The 26,632-nt window shown below is 50.9% G+C and overlaps 1 protein-coding gene across 1 annotated transcript in view; it reads right to left on the bottom strand.

Annotated features, from left to right (window-relative positions):
• The window catches only part of CDH5 (cadherin 5), a 37,983-nt gene extending 11,639 nt beyond the window's left edge, over positions 1 to 26,344 (bottom strand). Inside the window, exons 1-7 of the mRNA XM_010355191.2 lie at positions 26,137 to 26,344; positions 13,418 to 13,646; positions 6,158 to 6,446; positions 4,792 to 4,908; positions 3,711 to 3,875; positions 2,643 to 2,830; positions 850 to 1,097 (exon numbers count right to left, since the gene is read on the bottom strand). Coding sequence (XP_010353493.1) covers positions 850 to 1,097; positions 2,643 to 2,830; positions 3,711 to 3,875; positions 4,792 to 4,908; positions 6,158 to 6,446; positions 13,418 to 13,627 — 1,217 coding nt within the window. The 5' untranslated portion in view covers positions 13,628 to 13,646; positions 26,137 to 26,344. The remainder of the gene's footprint in view (positions 1 to 849; positions 1,098 to 2,642; positions 2,831 to 3,710; positions 3,876 to 4,791; positions 4,909 to 6,157; positions 6,447 to 13,417; positions 13,647 to 26,136) is intronic.
• Positions 26,345 to 26,632: the final 288 nt, after the last annotated feature.

Below are 26,632 nucleotides of genomic sequence, written 5' to 3'. Positions count from 1 at the left end.
AGAGAACTTAGTATATAACAAAGGTGGGAAAATGATGACTTATTATTATAATATTTAGTAAATGGTGCTGGCAAAATCCGCTATGCATCTGCAATAAAATTAAATTTAATTGAATTTATACTTACTATTGCATATTATATGGCTCTAAAAAGTATCTGTTGGAACTATATAATTTTTTTCTAAATATTGTAAAAGAGAAATTTAGTTAAGATAGAAGAGCAAATATCGATGAAATGAGCACGACGTGATCCAAAAAAAATTTAAAACAACCAAACACCAAAAGCAAACAGACAACAACAAACCCACCACAAATGCATCCACATATTTGTGTGGTCATGAAAAGAAAGGAGCAATAGGACCAGGTCAGGCCACGAACATTGAGTTATCTGAGGGGGGGTTATCAATGTTTTCTCGGTAGATCTTTGTGTTGTTTCACCGTATGAAATGAACACTTCTTACTTTTGTGGTTTGGGGGAGATAGATTCAAAAATATAGTTTTAATGTCTCTGGTGTGTCATCTGATTGGTTGCTCTCTTGACTGTCAGATCTTACCACATAGGACTGGTGAGAGCTGTGGTGCAGAGAACAAGCCTTCAAGGCGGGACAGAGGACAAGAAGCTCTGGATGCCCAGGACCATGCTAGGTGGGGGAGCCTGGGCAGGTCAACATGCCAGGCTGCCAAGTGCAAGAGCTTGGGCTTCTTGTCTTGCCTCTGTCACTTTCCCCGTTAAGTGCCAGGAGAAGCCAGTTCCCCTCTCTGAGTCCTGGCCGCAGACCAGCAGGCAAAGGAACACCCAGGCCGGATTGTCCTTATCATCCTCATCAACAATGCTTACCCAATGCCCTTACCCAATGCTATGCCTAGCCACATCGGGGTCCATGGCCAGCACTGTGCCAATCAGAGGCTTCTTCTGGTTTTCTTTCAGCTGGAAGTGGTAGAAAGGCTGCTGGAAGATGGGGGGCTCGTCCACATCTGTGATGTTTATGATGACCTGGGCTCTATTTCCGGCGGGAGGGCTCAGGTATCGGAGGTCGATGGTGGGATCTGTGGCCTCGACAATGAAGCTATATTGTTGGATGTATTCGTAATCCAGAGGCTGCATAAGAAAAAAGGATGGTGAGTGCCTGCTCTGGGCCAAGCACGTGGGTGGCACATGATCTGCACAGCAACTGTGCAAGGTAGTACCAGGATGACACCCATTTTATAGATGAGGGGCCCACGGCCTTGACAAGTGATATTTCTGAGGTCATCAAGACAGCGGCTGGGCCTAATGTCTGTCTTCAGCTGCTCCCCATTTCATCCCAGCAGCCTCATGGCCACACCCACAACCCTGGCTCTGTGCCTGGCTCTGTTTCCAGCATTTGGGACACGCAATGGATCAACTATGGTCCTGCTCTTAAGGACATCACTAGTGGTTCTACCCACAGGTCCTTAAGGACAGGCTTTTTCTTTGTTTTTGAGACAGAGTCTCACTCTTGGTGCCCAGATCGGAGCGCAATGGCGCGATCTCGGCTCACTGCAACTTCCGCCTCCCAGGTTCAAGCGATTCTCTTACCTCAGCCTTCTAAGTAGCTGGAATTACAGGCACCTGCCACCACGCCCAGCTAATTTTGGTATTTTAAATAGAGACAGGGTTTCACCATATTGGCCAGGCTGGTCTCAAACTCCTGACCTCAGGTGATCCACCTGCCTCGGCCTCCCAAAGTGCTGGGATTACAGGCGTGAGCTACCAGGCCCGGTCAGACATGCTTTTTCTTTATACTTTTGCTCAAGATGTTTCTCCTGCCCTTGCCTGCCTAGAAAACTCCTACTCATCCCTCAGGAAGCCAAACAGAAGGTAATCAGATGCTCTCTCAGAAACTCCTCCCAGCAGAGGTAATTGCTCCCCATTCAGAGCTGCTGTGTATCACTTACACCTGGCTATACTTTTTTTGTTCATGCATATGTCTTCCCCATTTGCTGAGAGATTTGCTGACACTGGAGGCTGTGTCTGCCTCTCCTTGGTGTTTCCAGGCCCCAGCATGGGGCTGGGTCAGAGAAGGACTCAGGCCCAGGACTTGTAGTCCTCTGCATGGCCATTCCAGAGGCATTTTTTAATGCCCCCCACAGGTCCTCTCCCTCCTCTTCCAGATTCAGTTGATCTGGCTTCTCTGACTGTCAGCAGCATCCATTGTCAGTGGCCATCCATTTCACCACAATTACTCACTGTTTTCTTCATGCTGATGGATTTCTACTGGCCAGGACACAGGGCAGGCCAGAAAGTGCCAGAGAGGTAAAACCTCCAGAAGCAGCCCCGTCAACACTACAGGAAGTGGGTGTATAAATACCCCAGCTCCCTCACCCTCAGCTGCTGCAACTCTGAGATATTTTCCACACTGACCCCCCAAAAGGGTCATTGCTCCTGGGGCTTCCTGGGGTCACCTCCCAGATAAATGATTTATACCCAATCTTTGCCTTAAGATCTGCTTCCCGAGTAACTTGCCCTAAGACACTGGATCACAGTCTCCATGAACACATGACCAGCTGGGAGCTTTGATGGTCCTTTGATGGTCTCTGGCCCAAGAGCAACCCCCAGGCAGGACCTGTGGGTGCCAAGAGCCCCAAGCCCCATGTTTGACGTTGTTACCATTGGCCTACAAACCTTCATGGGCTTGATGATGCCCTCGTTGTGGGTGGGGTTTGTCTCAATGGTGAAAGCATCCTGGTAGTCGCCCCGCAAGATGCTATACTTGGTCATCCGGTTCTGGGGCTCATCTGGGTCTTCAACAAACAGAGAGCCCACAGAGGTGCCCACACGGGTGTCCTCAGGCACGACAAATGTGTACTTGGCTGATGCAAACAGAGTACCCCAAAGGGCCTTGGGTTAATGAGATAGACAAGGCAATTGTCTCTTTCAGCTATTCTAACACATTTTGAGACAAGAAATGGGCATAATAAAATAATCATAAATAATAATATCCCTGGGATTCTCAAGGTAAAGAGGGTCTTCCCTATCTGTGTGTCCATCCATCTATCCCTCCATCCAGTAAATAGCTATTATGCACCTATTATATGCCAAGCACTTTGCTAGGGGACCTATCAATGGACAAGAGAGACAAGTCCTGCCTTCAGGGAGCTTATGCCATGTACAAGGAAGCTACTTCAGGACAACTGGCCTGTCTCTAGGGCAGCTGAATGACTGAATGATAGCATCAGCACTGGGAGTTGCAAGTGAGAGCCATCTGCCCCACGGTATGGGAAAAGCTCTCATCAGACATTCTTTGTGGGGAGGATCAGTCTGTAGGTGGGGTCAGGGCCCAACCCTGGCTCTGGATATAGAACTTTGCTGTCCCCATGTTCACTGGCTTGTGGGAATTTCTAGCTGGGACCTGAGTCTCAGGGCTTTGATTTTCCCAAGCCCATGGGATCTTGGTGAAACTGCTTGTGTCTCATGGTGGGACATGGTACAGTGGTGGCACCCAGCAGGGAGTGGGATTTCCCTCTGGCCTATGAGGGGATTGTGGCAGGGGGCAGCAGGATGGCCTTGGGAATGTGGTACTGGGATGGAAACAGGGCCCCTCCCTTCACCCAAAGGACTCCTTTGGGCATCAGGCCTACCCTGGGATAGAGGGAGAGGTAAAGGGATTCGTAACTCTTCTCCCAGAGCCCCAAGTCACTGAGTCTGGGGTATCCCAGCCTCCCTTCCCAGGGCCCTAGAGGAGGGGCTCACTCTGGGTGAAGAAGGGGAAGTTGTCATTGATGTCTTGCAGAGTGACCAGCACGGTGGCCGTACCCGAGTCCCCCCGGAGGCCCTGGGCATCTCGCGCTTCCACCACGATCTCGTACCTGGCCTGCTTCTCTCGGTCCAAGCTTTTGGTTATTGTGATAATACGTCCTGCAAAAAGAGTCCCAGCAGGAGCCATGTTACCAGCTTCTAGAAAATACTGATGCCTGGAGCCTGCCCAGAGAGAACCTGACTTAAGAGCTTCCCAGGTGATTCCACTGTGCAACTGGGGCTGAGAACTGTGAGTCTATAACCCACTACCTCCATGACCTATACTGTGAGGCCGAAGCTGACCCAATAGTTGGGTTCAGTATTGGTTCTTGCTACCTGAAATATTGTGTTGACAAAGACCATGAGGCCATATCTAGGCTCAAAGGGAAAGAGTGCTGTGATAGATTAGTGATGTCTGCCTTGTTGCACTGTAGCATAGTAGTGGCATCTGTGCTATATATTTGCCATCTCTCTGAAAGACAGTTCCACTGGACTTCTGTCTTGCTCCCAAGAGTCAGTCCTTACATTTTTTGTTAAGTCACCACATGAGCAATTACTATGGGCCTTGCTGCCTTTATACATGATCTAACTCAAACTTTACAGCTACCATACAATATAAATATAAGCATTTTCACTTCCTAGATGAGGGAACTAAGGCTTGCAGAAGTTAGTTGATTTGTCCAAGGTCTCTAGAGGTGGTGAATAGCAGAGCTGGCTTTGGAATCCAGATCTGTCTGAACCTGTACCCAGAGCAGCTAGCCAGCATCCTCTGCTGCCCCTTGATCACTTCTTGGGTAACAAGATCCTGATTTTGTTCCCTGGACTTGAGTCCATGTCTTGGGCACCTGCCTGCTTCCTTCTGCCTCGACCAGCCGTCTTGTCTTTACGCATGATACTGACTACTTCCATGGCACAGTGTGGTTCAGTGGCAGTGAAACCTGTCAGCCTGGACTTCCCTTAGCACATGCACCTGGAGTATCCACCTCCCCTCGTCCCTCCAAGTCAGTGACTATCCAGGAGTGTTAGTCACACAGACCAGAATTATCAATGGCAAAATGCTCTTTCCCCTTCAGGATTTGGTACATGACAGAGGCGTGGTCTCCCACAGTGGGGTCGTCTGCATCCACTGCTGTCACAGAGATGACCGAGGTCCCTGCAGAGAGAGAATCCTGGGGTTACTGACTTGTGACTGCAAGGCCCCTTACCCCATTCCTGGAAGACAGCAGATGGGGTTCAGGCTGTGCTCTGTCCCCACTTCCCCCAGGTCCTGGGAAGAAAAGGCTGTTTTATTTTCTGAGGAGCCTGCATGGGGGCAAAGTGCTGGTGGCAGTGGAAGCCCGGCCAGGTCAACCTTGAAGGGGTCAAAGAGATCAGGTGGCTTGTGTGCTTCTTGGGAAGAAGAGGGAGGGGGTAGAGGGTTGGGGTCAGGGAGAGAAACCGAGGACAGCAATGAGCTGCTTCTCCCTCTCCTGGAAAGGTGCCCCCAAAGGGGTGGTGTCACTTCTCGCATCCCCTTGAACTCCAGGATCGCACACTCAACTGAAAGGTCTAGTCCTAGGGCCCTGGCTGGAGACTCTGGACTAAGGGGGTGAGGAGGGAAGCTCTTTTCTGGCACCCCCTGGAGTCTGGGGGGTTCTGAAGAGGTAGAGTAATAACCTCGTGAGCCCAGAGCCCAGGCTGGTGACACACCTTGGGGCTAGTGCTCTGTTCCCCACACTCCTGCATGGCCCCTAGAGATGAATCCTTTTGCCTTGGTGGCAGGCCATGACAGTCTTCACATGTAAAGGCTACACTCTTTGTGTGCTAGTCCTGAGAGTCAGAGGCAGTGGGTGGAGTTTGTTCCAAAGAGTAGTGAGATACATTTTGCCTCTGATGGCCAGGGGTGAGTTCATGATCAAAATCAGGGCACAGTCTATGACTAGGGGCAGGACTCAGTCCATGATCAGAATCAGGGCTCAGTCTATGACTAGGGTCAGGGCTCAGTCCATGATCAGGATCAGGGCTCAGTCTATGACTACGGTCAGGGCTCAGTCCATGATCAGGATGAGGGCTTAGTCTATGACTAGTGTCAGGGTTCAGTCCATGATCAGGATCAGGGCTCAGTCCAGGATCAGGATCAGGGCCAAGTTTATGACTGTAGTCAGGGCTCAGTCCATGATTAGGATCAGGGCTAGGTCTAGGACTAGGGTCAGAGCTCAGCCTGTGGCCAGATCAGAGCTCGTTAGGAACTAGAGTTTCTTTCAAATCATATAAAGTTGCAACACAGGCCTTACAATCACTGCCCTGAACTCACTGGATTCCTACCCCAGGCAGTGAAGTGGCTGATGTGAGAGGTGCCCCCAGGTTGGGGATGAGGGAGGGAGGAGGGAGAAGAAGGAGGACAGAGTGGGCATACAACGTACCCACAGCCGATGACTCAGGCACGGACGCATTGAACAACCGATGCGTGAACACAGGCCAGTTGTCATTCACGTCATGAACTTTGATGGTGAAGCTTGAAGGAGTCTCCAGGTTTTCGCCAGTGTCCTTGTCCACAATGACAGCAGTGAGGTGGTACTCTGAGATGTTCTCCCGGTCCAGCCTCTCAATGGCAAACACATCTCCTGTCTCTGCATCGACCCGGAAGACCTTGTCCACAAATTCTCCTTTGAGCAGGTACTTGGCGTTCTTGCGACTCACACTTGACTTGATCTAGAAAAGAAGAGGTGACGTGAACTGGGAATGGGTGGCGGCGGCTGCGTGTGAGAGTGTGTGAATGAGAATGTGTACACAAGTGTGCATGTGCATGTGTGCGCATGTGTGTATGTGGTGTGTGTGGTGCTGGCCAGGGTCTCTAAATGTGACAATGAGGTTTTTATCAAGAACCTCTGGCAGCCATAAAAAAGAATAAAATCATGTCCTTTGCAGCAACATGGATAGAGCTGCAGGCCATAATCCTAAATGAACCTAAGTGAACTAACCCAGAAGCAACAAATCCAACACCACGTATTCTCACTTATAAGTAAGAGCTAAACAATTGGTACATATGACCATAAAAATTGAAATAATAGACACTGGGGATTCCAATAGAGGGGAGGTTGGGATAAGGGCGAGGGTTGACAAATAACCTATCGGCCATAATGCTCACTATTTGGGTAATGGGTACACTAGAAGCCCAATCCCCACCAGTATGTAATATACATGCAACAAACATGGACATGTACCCCCAAAATAAAATTTTTAAAAAGCCAGAAAGAACCTCTGACTAGTCACCAATGAATTGTTCTCATGGTGTGAGTTGCCTGGCAGAGTCCCAATATGCCTAGAATGGTGCCCGAACAGAGTAGGCACTTAGAAAACATTTTTTTTTTTTGAGTGGAAAAATAGACTTGGTGCCATTGGAAGGCAAAGGATATTTTTGCCCTGTAGAAGTCACTTAACCTCTCTGAGTTTTAGTTACCTCACTTGTAAAACGGAAATAATATTGCTTCTGATGTTGCTTTGCCCTGAGGAGTAGAACAGCACCTTTGAAGATGAGTTCTGGGAAACACTGAACTCTTTTGCTGTTCCACACAAAGATGGGTCCTAGCCAGTGGTGTGCTAGCACTGGACTGTATCAGCTTGGCTTTTGAGAACCAGCTTAAATTTTCAGAAATATTTGTGAGCTGATTGTTAAATACAGCCATTATTACAAATTAAATTATGTAAACTTACAATTAAATAAATCATGTGAAAAACAACAAATTCCCAGAATTCATCGCTTCCTAATTATTTTGCTACCTTTGACGACATTTTGAGGTTATCTGTGTTTATGGTATCTGTATGATGGAAATACTAAATAATGATGCGCTCATGAGTATCTTCTGCCATCTTGTCTTGGCCTTCGATGACATCACATCGATAGCTTGAAATGAGACATGTTGAGAGTATTTACACTGTGGAAATTGGCAAGTACTACAAATCAGAACCCTTTCCCCTGGACAGCCAGTTGTCAAACATTTATCAGCACACCCCTGGGCCCAGTACAGGAAATGGTATATAAAATATTCTCTTCCTGGAGATTTACAATGTACAGCTCTGCAGAAAAGAACTCCAGTGAACTTTGTGTAACTCAGGATTTTCCATACTTCTCAGGCCACAGAACCATTTTTCTGTGTAACATGTACTGTTCATGTCCCAAGGAATAAGATTTGGAAAATAATATATGTAAAGCATCTTACACGAAACAGGGCTCAATAAATGCTAGTTAATAATTATTAATAATAGAGCCACAGATTAGAGGATCTTAGAAGGCTAGAATTGCTAAACATTCCATTTAAAGAATCATAGAAACAGAAAATATTAGGAACAGTATAGTTCCCGTAGAATAGTATTTTATGCATATACAATGATACTCTCATGGAAGATTAGTATGTCCCCAAAATAGAATTCTATTCAATTAAAAAATATACCCTGGTGCCTGGGAGGGGCCAGGCTCCCACTAGGAGTACCGAGGGCACAGATCCCATTTGGCTCGCAGGACCTAGGTTTGCAGCCTCAGAGGCCAGCACGCTGAGGAAGTGCAACATTGATTTTTTTTTTTTTTTTTGAGATGGAGTTTAGCTCTGTTGCCCAGGCTGGACTGCAGTGGCACAATCTTGGCTCACTGCAACCTCCACCTCCTGGGTTCAAATGATTATTTTGCCTCAGCCTCCTCAGTAGCTGGAATTACAGGCACGTGCCACCACACCTGGCTAATTTTTCTATTTTTAGTAGAGATGGAATTTCACCATGTTGGCCATGCTGGTCTCAAACTCCTGACCTCAAGTGATCTGCCCGCCTCAGCCTCCCAAAGTGCTGTGATTACAGGTGTGAGCCACCACGCACAACCTCTTTTTATTTTTTTGAGACAGGGTTTTACTCTGTAGTCCAGGTTGGAGAACAGTGGTACAGTGTTGGCTCACTACAACCTCCCCTTCCTGAGCTCAATCGATCCTTCTGCCTCAGCCTCTGGAGTAGGTGGGACTACAGGTGTGCACCACCAAGCTTGGCTAATTTTTGTATTTTTTTGTAGAGATGGGGTCTCACTATGTTGTCCAGGCTGTTCTCAAACTCCTGGGCTCAAGCAATTCTCCTGCCTTGGTCTCTCAGAATGCTGGGATTACAGGCATATGCTACTGAGTCTGCCTCACATGATTTAAGGTCAAATAGAGCAAGGGATTTTACGTGAAGGCATCTGGTGAGGACTCTTAGAAAGGCTGGGCTTGGGTGGGTGCGGTGGCTCACCCCTGTAATCCCAGCACTTTGGGAGTCCAAGGTGGGTGGATCACTTGAGGTCAGGAGTTTGAGACCAGCCTCGCCAACATGGTGAAACCCCATCTCCATTAAAAATACAAAAAAAAAAAAAAAAAAAAAAAATTAGCTGGCTGTGGTGGCACACGCCTGTAGTCCCAGCTACTTGGGAGGCTGAGCAAGGAGGATCATTTGAGCCCCAGAGGCAGAGGCTGCAGTGAGCCAAGATCACGCAACTGCACTCCAGCCTGGGTGACCGAGCGAGACTCTGACTCTAAAAAAAAGAAAAAAAGGGCTGGACTCCTCCAGAGAACTCAAAGAGGCTGGGGTCTCAAGAAAGAAGAGGGAGATTCCAGAAGGGTATGGCCACATCCCATAAGGTCTGGAAAGTGTCTCCAGGGTTTAGCAGCAGTGCAGTCATTGGAGCCCTCAGTGAGGGCAGTGACAGGGTGGGAAGTTAGATGATGCAGCCTAGGGAAAAGTCTAGAAGGGGAGGAAGTGGAGACAGGGAGTGAGGATCGCCCCCTTGGTTGGGCAGGGTGGGAGAGAGGTGGGCAGCGGCAAGCATCTTGGAGCAGGGCTGTGGCGTGCAGGGGGCAGGTGGGTTCATGAGGAGGTACTAAGGCCCAGGGGCTGGAGGATGCATGATGAACAGCTGGACGAGAGGCAAGAAGCTGTGCCTCAGTTCTGTAACCGGTGACCTGTGAGGACAGTGGAGACTCAAAGAGAAGGGGACAGTCTGGGGCCCTGTGTGAATTGCTCAAGGTGAGGATAAGATGGTGGTCTCCCAACTGGGCTCTGGGTAAATGTGTTAGGACCCACCAGGGCAGTGAGGATGGAGGGAGGAAATCAGCTTGGATCTGTGTGATTGGAGTTCTGCATACAATTTCATGTAAGTATCCAGTTTCTGTTTTACTTCCCTTCCATTTTTCTTCCCTAGACTTTATTTTTTAGAACAGTTCCAGATTTACAGAAAAATTGAGAAACTAGGGCAGAGAGTTCCCAGATGCCTGCTCCTCTTTTTTCCGGAGTATGAACGTCTTACATGAGTGTGGTGCATTTGTTACAATTAATGGACTAATATGGATGCATTATTATTTACCAGAGGGCATAGTTTATGCAGAGTTCCTTAGTTTTTTTTTTTTTTTTTTTTTTTTTTTAACCTAATATATTTTGTCTATTCCAGGATTCCACGCTGGATACCACATTCCACTGAGTTGTCATGTTTCTTTAAGCACCTCATGGCTGTGATAGTTTCTTAGACTTTCATTGGTTTCTGATGACCTTGACAGTTTTGAGGAGTACGAGTCAGGTATTTTGCCAAAAACCCATATTTGTGGGTTCAGAAGGCAGCTCAGGACTTGCTCCCATTGTTCAGTCACGTCTGTAAACAAAGGCTCCAGGCTCTGACCTTGATAAACAGGGACTTCCTTCCCTCGGATGACATCCTCAGGAGCTGGAGGTGATCCTTGGAGCCCTGTCCTTGCCTTTTCCAGACACCCTTGTTTCTTCCCAGTGTGACGACCCCTCGTGGTTCCTCGGAGACCCAGCACCATGCCAGGGCCAAGTGAACGCTGTTGGCAAATGACAGCAGGCCTGGCGTTCTTCCTGCTGCTGGAGACCCGTGGGCAAGCCCTTGAAAGATTGCCCCCACTTTCTATGGACTTTCCCTGACTCACTCCACAGATTTTCCTTGAGGTCAGACATTCTTTTTAGAGGCTGATTCAAGGCACAATTATCCCAACAGGAAGGATGCAGGTGGACTGACGACATTTTCCTCTATGACATAGAGCTCGCATTTGTGTTGAGAGTCAGGAATGCTGGTTTTCCTATGGCTGCGTTCTCCCTGGGGCTCTGTGCTGGTCTCCTTGTGTGACCCTGGGCAAGTGTCTCCCCCTATGAGTGGCCATGCTGGAGGACTTCAAGATCCCAGTTATTGTTGGGAGCCATGGGCACAGCCAGCTGGCTGTGGGTGAGGCTCCGAGTGGAGATTACCCAGCTGGCCCCGTTCCCATCCAATTTTGTCAAATGCTGCACAGATCTTTCCTAATTTCCCAAATGGGAAAATTTCATGGCAGCCATGGTTGGCCCTGCCCTAAACCCTGAACCCTGAGGTCACGCCGGCCTTCTCAGCCTGAGCATGGGATGGCCCTATACCGGGTCCACAGACCAAGCTCTGCTGGGGCATTTCTGGTGCCATGGCCAGACTGGGCCTTCCCATCAAAAGTTCCTCTCCAGTCTATCTATAGCCAGAGGGCACCCCCACACCATTTGTGGGATTCTTTGTCTGAAGTATGCTGCCCCTCTAGACCAGGATGGGTAAACTGTTTCTGTAAAGGGCAGGGAGCAAATATTTGCAGACTTATGGGTCATTTGATCTTTGTCACCACCACTCAACTTTGCCATTGTAGCATGAAAGCAGCTGTGGGCAAACTATAAACGAATAAATGTGGCTGTGTTCCGATAAAACTGTATTTGCAAGTCCAGGCCGTGGGCTGGATTGGGCCCGCAGGGGGTAGTTTGCTGATCCCTGCTCTAGACTGCCATCTCCATGATGGTGGGGACCATGTCTGCCTTAGCTCACTGTTGTTATCTTTCTGGCACCCAGTCCAGTGCTTGGAATGATCCTTCCTTTCTTCAGTACATTGACATGTTCTTTTTTGCACCTATCATTTAGATTCCAAGAAGCTGACAAAGTGAGATTTTAATGCACCCAAAAGAAACTTTCCTCCTCATTGAAAACTCTGAAAGCACACAGTCCATCTACCTGTCATTGTGTGTGAAATTCCACTACTAGGACCATTCCTTTCAATTAGACTGGATGGCTTTGACATCAATGACAATTTGACATGGTGAGGCAATTCAGCAGTCACTCAGACATGCTCTGAGCTCTAGGAGGATGGGCTTGGGATAGACACGTTTTAAAGGAGGACAAAGTGAGGGTCAGAGTCTGAGGTCCTGCCCTGGAGGGCAGGCTTGGGTCAGGTACCTCATTATGGGTGATGTGGAATATGGGGAGCTATGTGGGGTCACAGGGAACCAGGGATAGCCTGAGAGAAGGGCTTTTTGAGGAGGTCCAAAGGCTTAGACCGGAGTTGACAAAAATATGGCCTGGATGGTTAACTTCATCTTCAGCACAATTTTGTGGAAGGCTGCACAGTTCTTTTCTGATCTTTCAAATGGGAAAATTTCATGGCAGAGTTGGCTGGTCCTGTCCTAAACCTTGAACCCCCAGGCCAGACGAGTCTCCTCAGCTTGGGCACTGGATGGCCCTTCTGTTAGTGATATCTAGTTTACAGACCCAGGTCTGGGAGAAATTGAACCATAAAGTTCACCACCAGCTCCACTACCATCATCGTCACCTCCATTATCACCACTATCAACACTTATCTTTTGTCACTACCATCATCACCACCACCATCTCCATCAACACTTATCCTTCACCACTACCATCACCATTACCACCACCATCATCACCACCATCACAACCACCACCTGCCCCTTTACCATCACTACCATCACCACCACTGCCACCTTTTCCTTCCCCATCCTCACCACCATCACCATCACTATCATCACTTCCATCATCACCACCATCATCATCACCATTACAACCACCACCTACCCCTTTATCATCACTACCATCACCATCATCACCACCACCACCTACCCCTTTATCACCACCACCACCATCATCACCACTATCACAACCACCACCTGCCCCTTTACCATCACTACCATCACCACCACTGCCACCTTGTCCTTCCCCATCCTCACCACCATCACCATCACTATCATCATCACTTCCATCATCACCACCATCAACATTTATATTTCATCACCACCATCATCATCACCATTACAACCATCACCTACCCCTTTATCATCACCACCATTACCATCATCACAACCACCACCTACCCCTTTATCACCACCATCACCATCATCACAACCATCAAAACCACCACTTACCCCTTTATCATCACATCACCATCATCACAACCACCACCTACCCCTTTATCACCACCACCACCATCATCACAACCATCACAACCACCACCTACCCCTTTATCACCACCACCACCATCACAGCCATCACAACCACCACCTTTATCATCACCACCATCACCATCATCACCACCACCACCATTCCCACCACTCCCACCACCACCTTGCCCTTTCCCATCCTCACCACCATCACTATCACTACCACCACCACTGCCACCATTACCACCACTACTTCCACCACCACGACTTCTACCACTATTGTTACCACCTTCACCCTTATCATCTCCACTCCTACAACCACCACAATATCTATTACCACCTTTGCCACCATCGCCATCACCACCACCACTGTCACTATGGGCCAGCTGCTGATGGCTTCTCCTGTCCTGGGGCTTGAACCTTACCTTGCCTACATGATGGGGCAGTGAGGTGTTTTTCTCTTCATCAATGTGCATCTGGTTCCAAATCCAGTCTCTCTTTTGGCGCCGGTGGGTGGGCAGCAGGCTGGGGGTGTCCCATTGGGCAGGGTTAGCACCCGCTGCTGCTGCTGCTGCCGCTGCCAGCAGGCCCAGGCAGGCGCCCGATGTGGCGACCAGCATCATGAGCCTCTGCATCTTCCCAGGAGGAACAGATCTGGGGAAAGAGGAGACACCTTCAGACTCTGGCCGAGTGACAGATGAAAGGAGTACTTAGACACAGGTATTTTGCATGAGAGCAGCTAGCTATAATGCTAAAAGCTTGGGGCAAACGTAATCTGCGGGTAATTAACATTATCATTCCCCCTTTCAGGGAGCAGTCAGGCACTCGGATGAGCAAAGGTAGGTTTTAGGACAACATGAGTAAACAAGCCCATTTAAGATACATTTCCCTACACTTCCTTGTACCTACTTCTCACCCTCTGCCTCAGGGTAGAACAGCTGCCTTCTGCTTATTCTTCCCCGAAGTTATGCAAAACCTTCTGACCTTTCAAGAAGGTTTGCCTCCTTTCCCTATAATTTCTTCCACCACTCTGACCCATCTCCCGCATGTAGTGGCCACTGCCTAAGGGTGTGAACAGCTCCCATAGGGAACCGAACTCCCTTTATCTATTCACTCCTTCATCCTTCACTGTCTGCTGACACCAGAAGAACCAGAACCCCTTCATGCCTTGATGAACTCCGAACAGGGAGGGTGAAAACAGATGTGGAAACCATTTCTACATGCAAGTCTTGTGCTAGGATGGAAGCAAGTGCAGGGGATATGGGAGCCCACAGGAGGGCCTGTGGGGAAGGTCTCCAGGAAGAGGGTGTGAGGCTGATGCCAATGGCAGCTCCTAAGTCCCCAGGCATTGGGTGGTCAGGTTATCCTCATTGTTCAAATGAGGAAACTGAGGCACACAGATGTTAAGTTCACATTGTAGTAACTGGTGGGACTCAGATGGGAACCCAGGTGTCTGATAGCTAATCTTTATCAAGCACTTATTTTTTGCCTGGCACTGTTTCAAGCACTTTATATGTCTTATCTGTTTAATATTCCCCATCATCCTCCAGGTTGGTGTAATTGTAACCCTCATTTTGCAGAAGAGGGACAGAGAGGTTTCGGAACATTCCTGAAATTACCTAAACTGTAAGGAGCACAGCCAGGATTTGAACCAAGTTTGTCTGGCTCAGAAGTTCAAGTCCTTTCCTCCTGCCTTCCCTTGTCCCAGCAGCTGCTATGGGGTAGGATTTAAAGCCTCCTCTCGGCAGACGTCCTCCTGCCTGAAAGCCCCTTTGACAACTTTGCATTGATTCTGTCTTCAGAAGGTTCTTAGGAAAATCCAACTCTCTTAACCCTGAGGGCCAGCCCTTCACTCCAGATCTTACAGTGAGTAGTCAGCTTTGCTGTCAGAAGAGCAGGGGTGGGTGGGGTGGTGAGTTGAGGGTCTGGGTTCATAGGAATGGCTTCATAATTTGTGTGGCCCAGTGCAAAAGAATTTTAAGAAGGAGACAGAACATTAAACCAAGCATGAGGCCCTTTGAAATGCAAGCCCTGTACAGTTGCACAGGATGCACAGTCTCGAAGGCAGGTCTGTAGGGTACGGATGTGGGTTAACCAGAGATCAAGGCCTGGCTTCATTCTGAATTCCAGGAACAGGGGTTTTCTCTACTGCCCCATGAGGAGTGCAGGCTGTGACCTTGGCCATTAGCATGTTCTCTCAGCCCTGACTCTGTCTCTCCACCCTCCGGGGTCCCTGTGTTACTGACTTGCAGCTCCTGGGATGATGTAGAGGAAGAACAGGTGGGTGGGAGAGGGAACCAGGGCTCACATCTGGAGGCACACAAGGATCTACAAGGTGCTGGATGGGATGGCCTCCTCCCTTGACTGTCCCCTTCCTGGCCACAGGGAGAGGCTGGACTCTGTACATCACAAGAGGTTTGTAAACTCTAGTAACATTTCCCCTGATTTGCTGGCGCCGGGCTGACCTCAGTGAGGGCTGAGGGTGTCTGTGCTGGGCCAGCTGACCTCTGGACCCACTGATTTTAGTATCGATGGCCCCTGCCTTCTGGTTCCTGTCTCTGGCCCTGGAGGAAGTGGACTCCCAGGGTGGGGATAGGCCCCAGAATGCAGGTGCCATATGCCTGGGGGATGCCCTGACCCCTTTGGGCCTCGGTTTCCTCAGCCATAAATGAGGGGGTCAACCTGGAAGAGACTTGAGGCCCTTGAAGGATGCTCTAGGCAGGAGGAAGGTGGTGAGCAAAGGCTTAGAGAAGAAAGGGGGCAGATTGGGAGTCCTGGCCAAGAAGCTGGTCCCTGACTCAGGAGAGGTGGCAGGCATGACCCCTACCCCAGCCTCCCTGGGTCCAGACCCTGTGGCTCATTTCCTTCTTTGTCCAGAAAGGAAGTGCAAGTCTTGATTCTTTCTTCCTCCCTCAAATGAGAAGTGACTCAAAGATGACAAAGTAAAACAGACAGAAGTGAAAACGAGAAACAGGGAGAGGGAGAGTTCTCAGGGCAAACAGGACAGGGTGAGCGCCTAGGCTCTGCGCTGATAGGTGCTGGGTGCCTACTGCATGATGGGCTCCATGCTAGGCAATGGGGGTGCCTCAGTGAGTGAGACAGATGGAGCCTGCTCTTGGGGAGTGTGCAATAATGGGAACAACAGGAAAATAAGTAAGTCAATGAGGAAACCTATCAGTTGGCGATCAGAGATGTTCAGGGAATTACAATGGGAGGTGCTGCAGAGTGAGGGGGCAGCTGACTGGGCCTGTGAGGCCAGGAAGGCCTCTAGGAGAGCTGACGTTTCAGCCCACATCTCAGTGCCAGCCATAGACTGCCAGGAAAGGGAAGGGAATTCGAGGCAGAAGCGCCGTTGCTGGTCTCTGGGTACCTCAACATCCGAGCCTACCTCTGTGCAGGCAGTGGTTGGTTTCCTTAAGGCAGCCCACCTCTCTGTAGCAGTCCCTCCATAAAATCTCTTCAATTGGCCTCCCAGGGTTCGCTCTGGTTCCTGCTGGGAACCCTATCTCTAATACAGTGAACGGGAATGTGGTTTTCTCTTTCCTGGGGCCTGTTGGGACAGGTTAGTGATCCCTAGGGCTGACCGCAGCCAGCAGTCAAACGGATAAATATAGTCGTGTGCTGCAAAATGACTTTTTGGTCAACAATGGACTGCACATACAACTGTGGTCCCCTAAGGTTTTAATGGAGCTAAAAACTCCTCTGCCCTAGTGACACCGCAGCCATTGTGACGTCGTAGCACAAGTCATTACTTGTGTGTTTGGGGTGATGCCAGTGTAGACCAACTTTATAAGAAATGTTATATTAGGGTGGTACACAAGTAATTGTGTGCTTTATTTATTTATTATTTTTCCTTTGAGACAAGTTTTGTTCTGGAGTGCAGTGGTGCGATCTCAGCTCCCTGCAACCTCTGCCTCCCAGGTGCAAGTCATTCTCCTGGCTCAGCCTCCCAAGTAGCTGTGTTTACAGACACCTGACACCACGCCTGGCTAATTTTTTTTTTTTTTTTTGTATTTTTAGTAGAAACGGGGTTTCACTGTGTTGGCCAGGTTGGTCTCAAACTCCTGACCTCAGGCGATCCACCCGCATCAGCCTCCCAAAGTGCTGGGATTACAGGCATGAGCCACTGCACCCGGTGGCTTTTTTTTTTTTTAATGGTAAAAACAGCAATTACTTTTGCCCTACCCTAATAGTAAACTCAAGTTAATTTCTTATTGATGAGAGAAAAATATTTTTAAGTAAATTTAGTGAAGCTTAGGGTACAGTGTTTATTAAGTCTACGGTAGGGTGAAGTGATGTCCTAGGTCACTCACTTCCTGACTCACCCAGAGGAATTTCTAGTCCTGGAGGCTCCACTCACGGTAAGTACCATAGAGAGGTGCACCATGTTTTATCTTTTTTTTTTTTTTTTTAGATTGAGTCTCCCTCTGTCACCCAGGCTGGAGTGTGGTGTGAATGTGTGTGTGGCTCACTGCAGCCTCAAACTCCTGGGCTCAAGCAATTCTCCTATCTCAGCTCTGCGAGGAGGTACATGCCAGCACATCTGGCTAATTTTTAAATTTTTTGTAGAGATGGTTGGGGTGGGGGGGGTCTGACTATGTTGCCCAAGCTGGTCTTGAACTCCTGCCTCAAGTGATCCTCCTGTGTTGGCCTCCCAAAGTGCTGGGATTACAGGTTCCTTTTTTATCTTTTACATGGGATTTTTACTGTATCTTGCCTGTATTTAGATATGTTTAGATACATGAATACTTGCTGTCGTGTTAAAATTGGCTACAGCATTTAGTACAGTACCATGCTGCACAGGTATGGAGCCTAACAGCAATAGACTGTACCATACAGCCCAGGTGTGCAGCAGGTTATATGATCCAGATTTGTTTGTGTAAGCACACTCTATGATGTTTGCACAACAGCAAAATCACCTGAAGTCGTTTTTCAGCGTGTATCCCAGTCATTAAGATGCATATCACACACTGGGGCCTGCCGTGGGCTCGGGGGAGGGAGGAGGGATAGCATTAGGAGATACAACTAATGTAAACGACGAGTTAACGGGTGCAGCACACCAACATGGCACATGTATACATATGCAACAAAACTGCACATTGTGCACATGTACCCTAGAACTTAAAGTATAGTAATAAAAATAAATAAATAAAATTAAAAAAAAAAAGAAAATTTCAGGGTGAAGGGGGTCAAAACTAACACATTCAGAATACAACAAAGTTCCTTCTTTGATTTGGAAAAAAAAAAAAAAAAGATGCATGGCTATACCTACACCAGACTTCAGCAAGGCAGAGTCCACCAATCACAGGCTGGGACCACATGGCTCCTCGGGGGACATTAACTCCTCAGTGGGCTTTGCCTGTCCCCACATAACAAAGTGTTCTCTGAAGGCGCAGAAAAACCCCTTGGATTCTGTTCTGTGTCCAGCAGGGGCCCTGCTGCTAGCTCTGGAGAGAAGTCCCTTGGAGCACATGGGCCACCCTCAAGCTCCTGCCCTCCGGCAGGGCTGGGACTGGCTCTCGCAGAGTCACCCCACAGCACTTGTGTGTCATTTGCCAGGACAGAGAGAGGTCTGGGTGCTCAGCTCTCATCAGTCAACTGTTGGTGAGGGGCAGGACCTTGGATTGGGGGCATTTGGGAGCCGGGGATCACATAATCCCATTTGCACCCCCATACCAGAGCCTTGAACACCCTCCCAGGACAGTTCTTTCTCGACTGGGACAGTGGGGGAGGGCTGACATCCCTGAGCACCCCCCTGAGGCACACGTTATTGTATTTAAACCTTGCGACAACCCTTCTAGGTAGTTATCTGTATTCCCATTTTGCAGGTAAAGAAATGGGGGCTCAGAGATGTAGAGTAAGTTATCTCAGGTCACATAGCCGCAGGAAGTGGAGCCAGGATTTGAATTTAGGCTGTCTTTCCCCAAAAATCGTGCTTTTTGCATCATGCCACCCACTCTCTATCTCTGTGGGGACATTCTCATGTAATAATAATCAACTATTCTCAGTGCTTGGTCTTTATCCATGCCAGCGCATTTAATTTTCACACTATCCCCAGGATGTAGGACTTATCATTCCCATTTCTCAGATGAGAAAACTGAGGCTCAGAGACAAACAACTCATGAATGGTGGATCTGGAGCCCTCACCAGATCGATCTTTTTCTAAATCCTAGGCTCCTTCTATACTCAATCTCAGAGACACCTGTGGAACCTTCCCAACTGAAAAGCCACATTCATTTGTGTCTTTTGCCCTTTGTGTTAGAAATTTGGCCAACTAACTTTGGGTGGATCACTTGAGGTCAGGAGTTTGAGACCAGCCTGGGCAACATGGTGAAACCCTGCCTCTACTAAAAAATACAAAAATTAGCCTGGCATGGTGGCGTGTGCCTACAGTGCCAGTTACTTGAGGGGCTGAGGCACGAGAATCACTTGAACCTGGGAGGCGGGGGTTGCAGTGAGTTGAGATCCTGCCACTGCACTCCAGCCTGGGTGACAGGCAACAGAGCAAGACTTCGTCTCCAAAAAAAAAAAAAAGGCTAACCAATGGGGGCTGCAGGGAAGGGTCTTGTCAGACAGTTGTTCCTCCCCATCCTGACGCAGAGGAAACTGGGCCAGTCAGATCTGCTGCAGCCACAGCTGAAAACTGAATTTCTCTTGGGTGCAGCCTCTGGAGATGTGGTCATAGCCCTTTTTTCATTTTAGCCTGTTTCCTTTCGGCAGGTAAGAGTCACGTCTCTTGGTTATTCTCAGCAGTTTCCAGAGAGACTCAAGCTGTTGCCAGGTAGATTTGCGGCACCCCAGACATTCAGAGGCTCTGAGGATTTTGGAAGTGATTTCCATGTTCAGAAATTCCCAGCTGAGCAGCCCAGCAACTGCCTGATCACAGCGTTGAGCAGGGAGGGGCCACGCTTGGCAACTCAGGTGTAGGTGCTGAGCACGCCGATGCCAGGTACCTGCCCGTGTCCCAGGCATCCAGGATGCTTGTTGATGCTGCTGTCCCCGGAGCCATGTGAGAGGGTTTGGGGGCAGTTCCAACTGGAGGAGGATGGGCCCTCTGTACCCTCCATCAGTCTGGGGAGGTCTGGAGGACCCAAAATGAGAGGACGGAGTCAGTGGCCCGAGTCCCCTGGTGAGTGGGCATGGAGCCCAGGATAAGCAGCAGGGGAGCCTTGGAGAATAGGGGAAACTGGGCTCCACCATGCTCCCATGGGAGGCTAGGACCTCAGAGGCCTCTTGGGTCCAGGTATCTATATCTATATCCACCGTGGGTGGGGCCACTGGGATCAGAACCCAGACACCGAGGCCAGGCCTGGGGACTGAGGGGTCCTCCGAAGGCTGAGTCACCTGGGCAGCCTGAGAAAAGGATGGGGCTCCTGTGACTCTTTCTGCTCCTCTCCGGCTGCCTGTCTGGATCTGCAGGTGCCTGGTGAGCCTCCAGGCATAACTCTGGCCCACAGGACGTTAACTCTCTGGGAAGCTCCCAACTCCACCAGGCTTGGTTGCATCCTCCCTGCCCGTGCACTTGCTGTCCTCTCTCCTCTGCCTGGATTTACGACACATGTCACCACTTCTCTGAAGCCCTCTCTAGAGTCCTGGGGTTATGCAGTCATGCAGCAAAATTTCTTGAGCATCTACTATGTGCTAAGCACTTAATTCCATGCTGGAGTAAACACAGGCTCCACTTCCATGGGAGAGAGGGATGCCAGTCATGTGGTGAAAAACGCAGTTTGAAATTGTGACATGCGCTTCGATGGACAACTAGAGGAGGCTGTGGGAGCATACAGACTGGGAGGGCCCTGATGGGTCTGAGGACCACAGTCCCAGGAGTGAGTCCTGCCTCTCACTGACCCACCGCCGGACATCACACAAAGCTCCCTTTGGTCCCTTTCTCTTTGTGGGCATCCATCTATCTGGGGTTCTGCCTCCAAGGGGCTGTGAGATTGGCTCAGCTCTGTGTGAGTTACAGTGTCAAAAAGAGAGGCTAGGGATACAAGAGAAGAGGAAGGGAAGGGAGGGCAGGGGAGGGGAGGGGAGGGGCTAGAGCTGCCCTTCTTGGGACTCCATGGGACCCCTGGCTTTGTAGCTAAATAGGACACAGGAAGTCTGGACCCAGATGGGAGCCCCTCAGTGGGCTGGTCCAGCCCTCAGCCCCTGGGCTGGTCCTGTGCCTGAGCACCAGGAAGATCCCCGCCCCTTGACCTGACCAGAGCCCCACTCAAGCCTTCGATTCCAGGGGCCAAGTCTGGGCTTTGCAGCATGGGGGCTTTTCAATAGGCTGGAGGGCCTCACGGTTGGGGCAGAGGAAGGCTCCAGGTCCAGAACACACACATGACATCTGGAGGCCTCATGGACCTGTGACACCCTCAAACATGCCTTCGTGAGTGCACACCCCTGGCCACAGGCACCTGCCCAGGCCAACTCCTGCAGGGCTCCTCTTTGCAGGCCTGACTGCTCTCCTCCCTGACCCCCAGGACACCCACTTTCAGCTAGGATCCCGGCCCAGCCTCCCACAGGCTCTGGACTCCAGCCCAGAGGCCTGGGGTCAGGGATGAGGGGCAGGGCACTGGGAGGAGCCGGCCTAGAACATACAGGAGGTGTGCCTGCTGGAGTGGGGGCGCTGAAGACCCAGCTCCGTGTGTGGCCCTCGGCAGCTCTCCCCACTGCCTTCCCATTCCACAGCTCAAATCTCAGTCCAGGACAGGGCTGGGACCCAGTGACCCCCAAACTCTCCGGGGACTCTCAAATGGTCTGCTTGAGCTCAGGCATTTAAAGCCGGGTCTTGGCAGCCACAGACATTGGGAGGATGAAGGGTGAGGCCCTGGGAGGCTCGGGAATGGGATTTGGCCAGGCAGCTATGACCTGGCCCCTTCTGCTTCCTCCTGGTTTGTGGCTCAGTTTGGCCCTGGGATAGGCTCCTGTGGGTCCCAGACCTGCTCCCCTCCCATTAGGTTCTGCCAATAGCCTCCTCACTCCCTGCTGGAGGATGTCTAACTCCTCAGCCAGCCCTTAAGGCCTAGCATGATTGTCCCCTGCCCACCCTGCCAGCTCTCCTCTCCTCCACTTCCCTGTCCCTTCCAGCCTCGAGGAGAGCTAGAAGTTTCTGAAATGCACAGTGCCCTTCCTCTCAGCAGCAGGCTTTTTGCCCAGGCTGTTCCTTCTGCCTGGAATGCCCTTCTTTGCTGTCTCCTGCGTTAATGCTTTACTTCTTCTCAAGCCCCAGACTGCCTACTCCACGAGGTCTTCTGATTGCCACCTGCCACCAGCACAGCCTGTGCCTCCTGGCCTATCTCTGCCCAGGCAGGTTCTGGGCCTGAGGGTCCACTTCATGCCATACCTGGGTGCATGAACTCAAGGCCCCAGACCTGGACGTGCTGCCTGTCAGTCTGGTGCCAGCTCCAGTTCTGGTCTTGCCACCCACTCCCTCCCCACTCACAGGATTTAGAAACAAATCTGTATATTTTCAGACAACACGTAGGGTGGTCAGAGTAGGTACCATTGTTGGTATAACTCAAAGAAGCTCTTCCTTGCTCCCAGATAGCTCCTCTGATGGCGCATGGGATGGGCTGCCATGGGACTGCCCAAAAGACCACCGATAGGGTTTTGATCCTTTAGGGACAACAAAATTATCCTTCTTAAGAGTCCCTGGCCGGGCATGGTGGCTCACACCTGTAAATCCCATCACTTTGGGAGGCTGAGGCCAGAGGATCACCTGAGGTCAGGAGTTCAAAACCAGCCTGGCCAACATGGTGAAACCCCATCTCTACTAAAAATACAAAATTAGCTGGGCATGGTAGCACATGCCTGTAATCCTAGCTACTTGGGAGATTGAGGCTGGAGAATCGCTTGAATCTGGGAGGCAGAGGTTGCAGTGAGCCGAGATCGCGCGATTGCGCTCCAGCCTGGACAACAGGAGCAAACTCTGTCTCAAAAAAAAAAAAAAAAAAAGAGTCCCCAGTGAGTATGCAAACACCCCTGAGCAGGGCACCTCTTAAGACAGGGCTGGCAGAGCAGAACTCAGCTTGCCACATGCCCCTTTCCACACCTATGGCAGACATCACAAATCAATCACCCAAAGACTGTATTGAGGATCCTCATAGACTGCGTTGAGGATTCAGGGGCTGAGTTCAAGTTCATTCCCACTGAATGAAGGTAGAGGGTATCAGTTGGCCAGACCTATTTTGTGATGTGAAACAAATTTGTGCTGGAATCTCTGGGCTCTGGGTCATCTAGTCTATCCCCTTGCCTTCTAAAGGGACAGCTCCAAACTTCCCATGCTAAGGAGGCTTCCAGCCTCCTTTGGGCTTCCTGACTTTGTCTGGGACTGTGAGGGCAGTGTGGGGAACAGAATGAGGCCCCTGCACGTGCCTATTTGAACCTGCCCAGCTGCTCGGGAGCTGTGTGACCTTGGGTTCATCTCTTGATTGCTGAGCCTCAGCTTCCTTATCTGTAATGGAGGCAACAGTAGCCGCCTCCCTGGGGAGGACGATTAAATGAGATCATGAGTGTAAAGCCTGGCACACAGTAGGTGCCCAGTAAGGGTGTGGGTGTCTTGACTCCTATCTACCCGCCCTCTCCAGCCTGGTGGGTGTGGTTTTGACTGGACGACTTACACTTGACCTCATTTCCTGGCTCTACTCTGGGCCCACCTCCTACTCTTTCTGTTCCTCTGCAGAAGGAAATCTCATTCACCACCCGCCCAGCCTGCCGCTGGGTCCTACTTCCTCCTCCTTCCAGTATCTGGACCTGCCAGGATCTGACTGTTTTGCTGTGGTCCAAGGCAGACAATCTGGAAGTCCCTGAATTAGTTTAGGGACCATCCCCTACTCTCAAGAGATGGGAAGACTGAGGCCCAGGCTGCAGAGGGGCTGCCCAAGGCCTCCTACCACCTGGGATTCCCACTCTTCCTCCAGCAAGCCCTCCATGATTTACCCACTTAACACTAGCTCAAACCTGGATCAGGATAGACTTTTTAGTATCTCCTCAGCCAGAGGTGAAGCTCCTGAGGGCAGAACCTGCCTCCTAGAACATTCCTTCCCCTGGTATCACTGGGCTCCTGGCTTGTCCCTGTGCCTGCCTCTGTGACCTGGAGTGCTCTGCTTTTCCCCTCTCTGAGCTTCACTGTGGAGTGTGGCATGGACTGTGGGTCAGAAGGGACCGCACTCACACCCTGCTTCTACCTTGTGTTGGTTATGTGACCCTGGACTGGCTGCACAGCTTCCCTCAGCCTTGGTGGTCCCATCTGTCAAATGGGAATTCTAGTCGCTTCAGCGTGACTGAGGGGATGCAGAGAGAGGATGCAGGGAACAGGCATGGGTCCATGTGGGCAAAAAGGCCCAAGATTCTTCCTGGGACGGTGTCCACTGTGTCCCCTGGGTGTCCCCGAGTCAGCAGCGAATCATCCAACTTTGCAGAAAATATGTGGCCCCCTCTGGCTTCCTGCCCTCATGTCCGGCCCTTGTTTAGCAACACAATAGCTCAGACTGAGGCTGCAGGCGGGCAGCTTAACCCCTTCCAGGCCAGTACACCTCCCCTACCGATCCTCACCGTAAGCTGAAATTGGTAGGGCTGCTCAGGGACTCCGCAGCTCTTGGGCCCCTTGGAGGATACTCGCTGCCCTCCAGGGCAGGCAGAGGAGAGTCCCAGGCTCCCCACCACCTGAGGATGGACCAGGGCTCCTGGCCCTGGCTCCAGTGGCCTGTGGCGAAAAAGCCTTCCAGGTACACCCTCAACTCCTCAGAGCTGCCTCCCTGGGAATGGCCTTCCTCTCTGGTCAGAATCCTATCTGCCCATCACACATGAGAAACGTCCACACTGGGGAGGGAGCCTGGCATGAAGCAGGTGCCCAGAGGTGCTCGCAATGTCCTCTCACTTGCACCCCCTTCCTCGTACCTGCTGGGTACCTGAGAACCCCTCCCTGATGGGGTGTTACCATACCCCAAGGGTCGAAACCTTTATGACATTCACAGCCAGGATCGGCTCTGGGCTAGCTGGCAAATCCAGCCACTATTCCTTAAAGATCCCATGTTATGTGCCATTCCCAGCATCAGGGATTTAGATCACCTCACTTAATTGACTGAGGAAACACTGTTTCCCCATTTCACAGATGAGACACTTGAGATCTGGTGAAAGAGCCTGGGCTTTGGAGTACGAGATCCTGGTTCAAATCCCCACACCGGCTCATATGTTTCCAAAGCTCAGTTGCTTTCACTGAAATATAAAGAAATAATATATCTACCTTGTGGAGTTGTTAATGGTAAAATAATGAACTCCACATCATCCCTTGTTCCCCACTGTGGTTTGGAAACTCTGGGTAACCTTCCCAAGGTCACCCCAGAGCAAATGGCAGAGCTGGGATCTGTACCCAGGGCAGCAGTCTCCAGGCCAGGCTCTTGGCCCAGACCTCCTGCTTCCAGGGCACTTCCTGAGCTGTGAGGGCCTTGGGGCTCTTGGGCCCTAGCCTTTGAAAGGGTGCCTGGGGGAGGAATGGTGGGCCGCTGTCCAGACTACAGCTCCCTCGACACATAGCGGGCCCTGATGGTGTTTGGGCAGGGAAAGGCAGGACCTCAGGTGCCCAGAGCCAGTGCTCAGCTTGCTTATCCTGAAATGGGAGCACTGGCTTGATAGAGAGGGGCTGAGGCTCTGAACTCCCCTTTCAGGGCCCCTCCCCAGATCCCAGCATAGAGCTTTAGTGGCGTATGGGTGGGGGGCTGAGGAGGGTGGTGTCAGGCCTTTGTAAATCCTCTCCAGTAAGGGTAAGGGCACGGAGGGGAGGCCAAGGCCTGGGTGCCAGTCCTCTGCCCCGGCATGCTGGGCAACTGGGGCAGAATCCTGCCTTCTCTGAGCCTGGCACGGAGGAAGGCCAGTGGGCCTTTTTGAGTTGGAGAGTGCAGTTGTGGGAGAGCCGAGCCCTTGCCCTTCCCCCCTCAGCCCCAAGATGGCCATTTGTGCCCTTGGCACCACTTCTGGGTGCACCTTCCCCGGCCCTGCTCTGAGCCTCAAGGAAGCCCAGCATGCCTTTGAGGAGCCTCTCTGCCCGGGGAGCGGGACGGTGCCCATTCTACAGATGGGGAAGCTGAGGACCCTCCCATCTTGGGCGCAGGGTGGTGGGTCTGGGGTGGAGGGGAGTGTGGGAGCCCCCACTCACCGTGCCTGTGGGCTGAGGGATGTTTCTGTTCCGTTGGACTGCCTGTCCGTCCAGGGCTGAGCGTGAGTGGAGCTCTGTGGAGCCCGTCAGCCAACCGTCTCTGGAGGGGAGCCACACCCCGCTGGCGAGGGAGGTCTGGCTGCCTCCCCTTCAGGTTTTCCAGCTGGCCCTGGCCCACTTCCCCCCGGGATGGTTTCCTGTTATTGTTCCTTTGTGAGGGCTGGGCTGGCTGCAGATAGGCAGGTCCCCCAGTGGGCGGCCGCCTCGGCCCCGGATGGCTGTCTCCACAGAGGGCTGGCCCTGGACCCCGCCTGGGGCACCCCACTTGAACCCCAATGCCTGGCCTCAGCTCTGGGACTCTGAGCCCAGCACCTGCCGAGAGCCTGGCTGTGGGGACCCGTGGGTGCAGCATCATATTTAACCCGCCTTGGGATGCTGCAGGCAGGTGTCATCACCCCCATTTTATAGCCTGGGAAGTTGAGGCTCAGCGGGTTTA

The sequence above is a fragment of the Rhinopithecus roxellana genome, chromosome 20, assembly GCF_007565055.1.
Source record: "Rhinopithecus roxellana isolate Shanxi Qingling chromosome 20, ASM756505v1, whole genome shotgun sequence".
NCBI classification, from domain to species: Eukaryota; Metazoa; Chordata; class Mammalia; order Primates; family Cercopithecidae; genus Rhinopithecus; species Rhinopithecus roxellana.
This window is presented reverse-complemented; position numbering and strand designations above follow the sequence as displayed.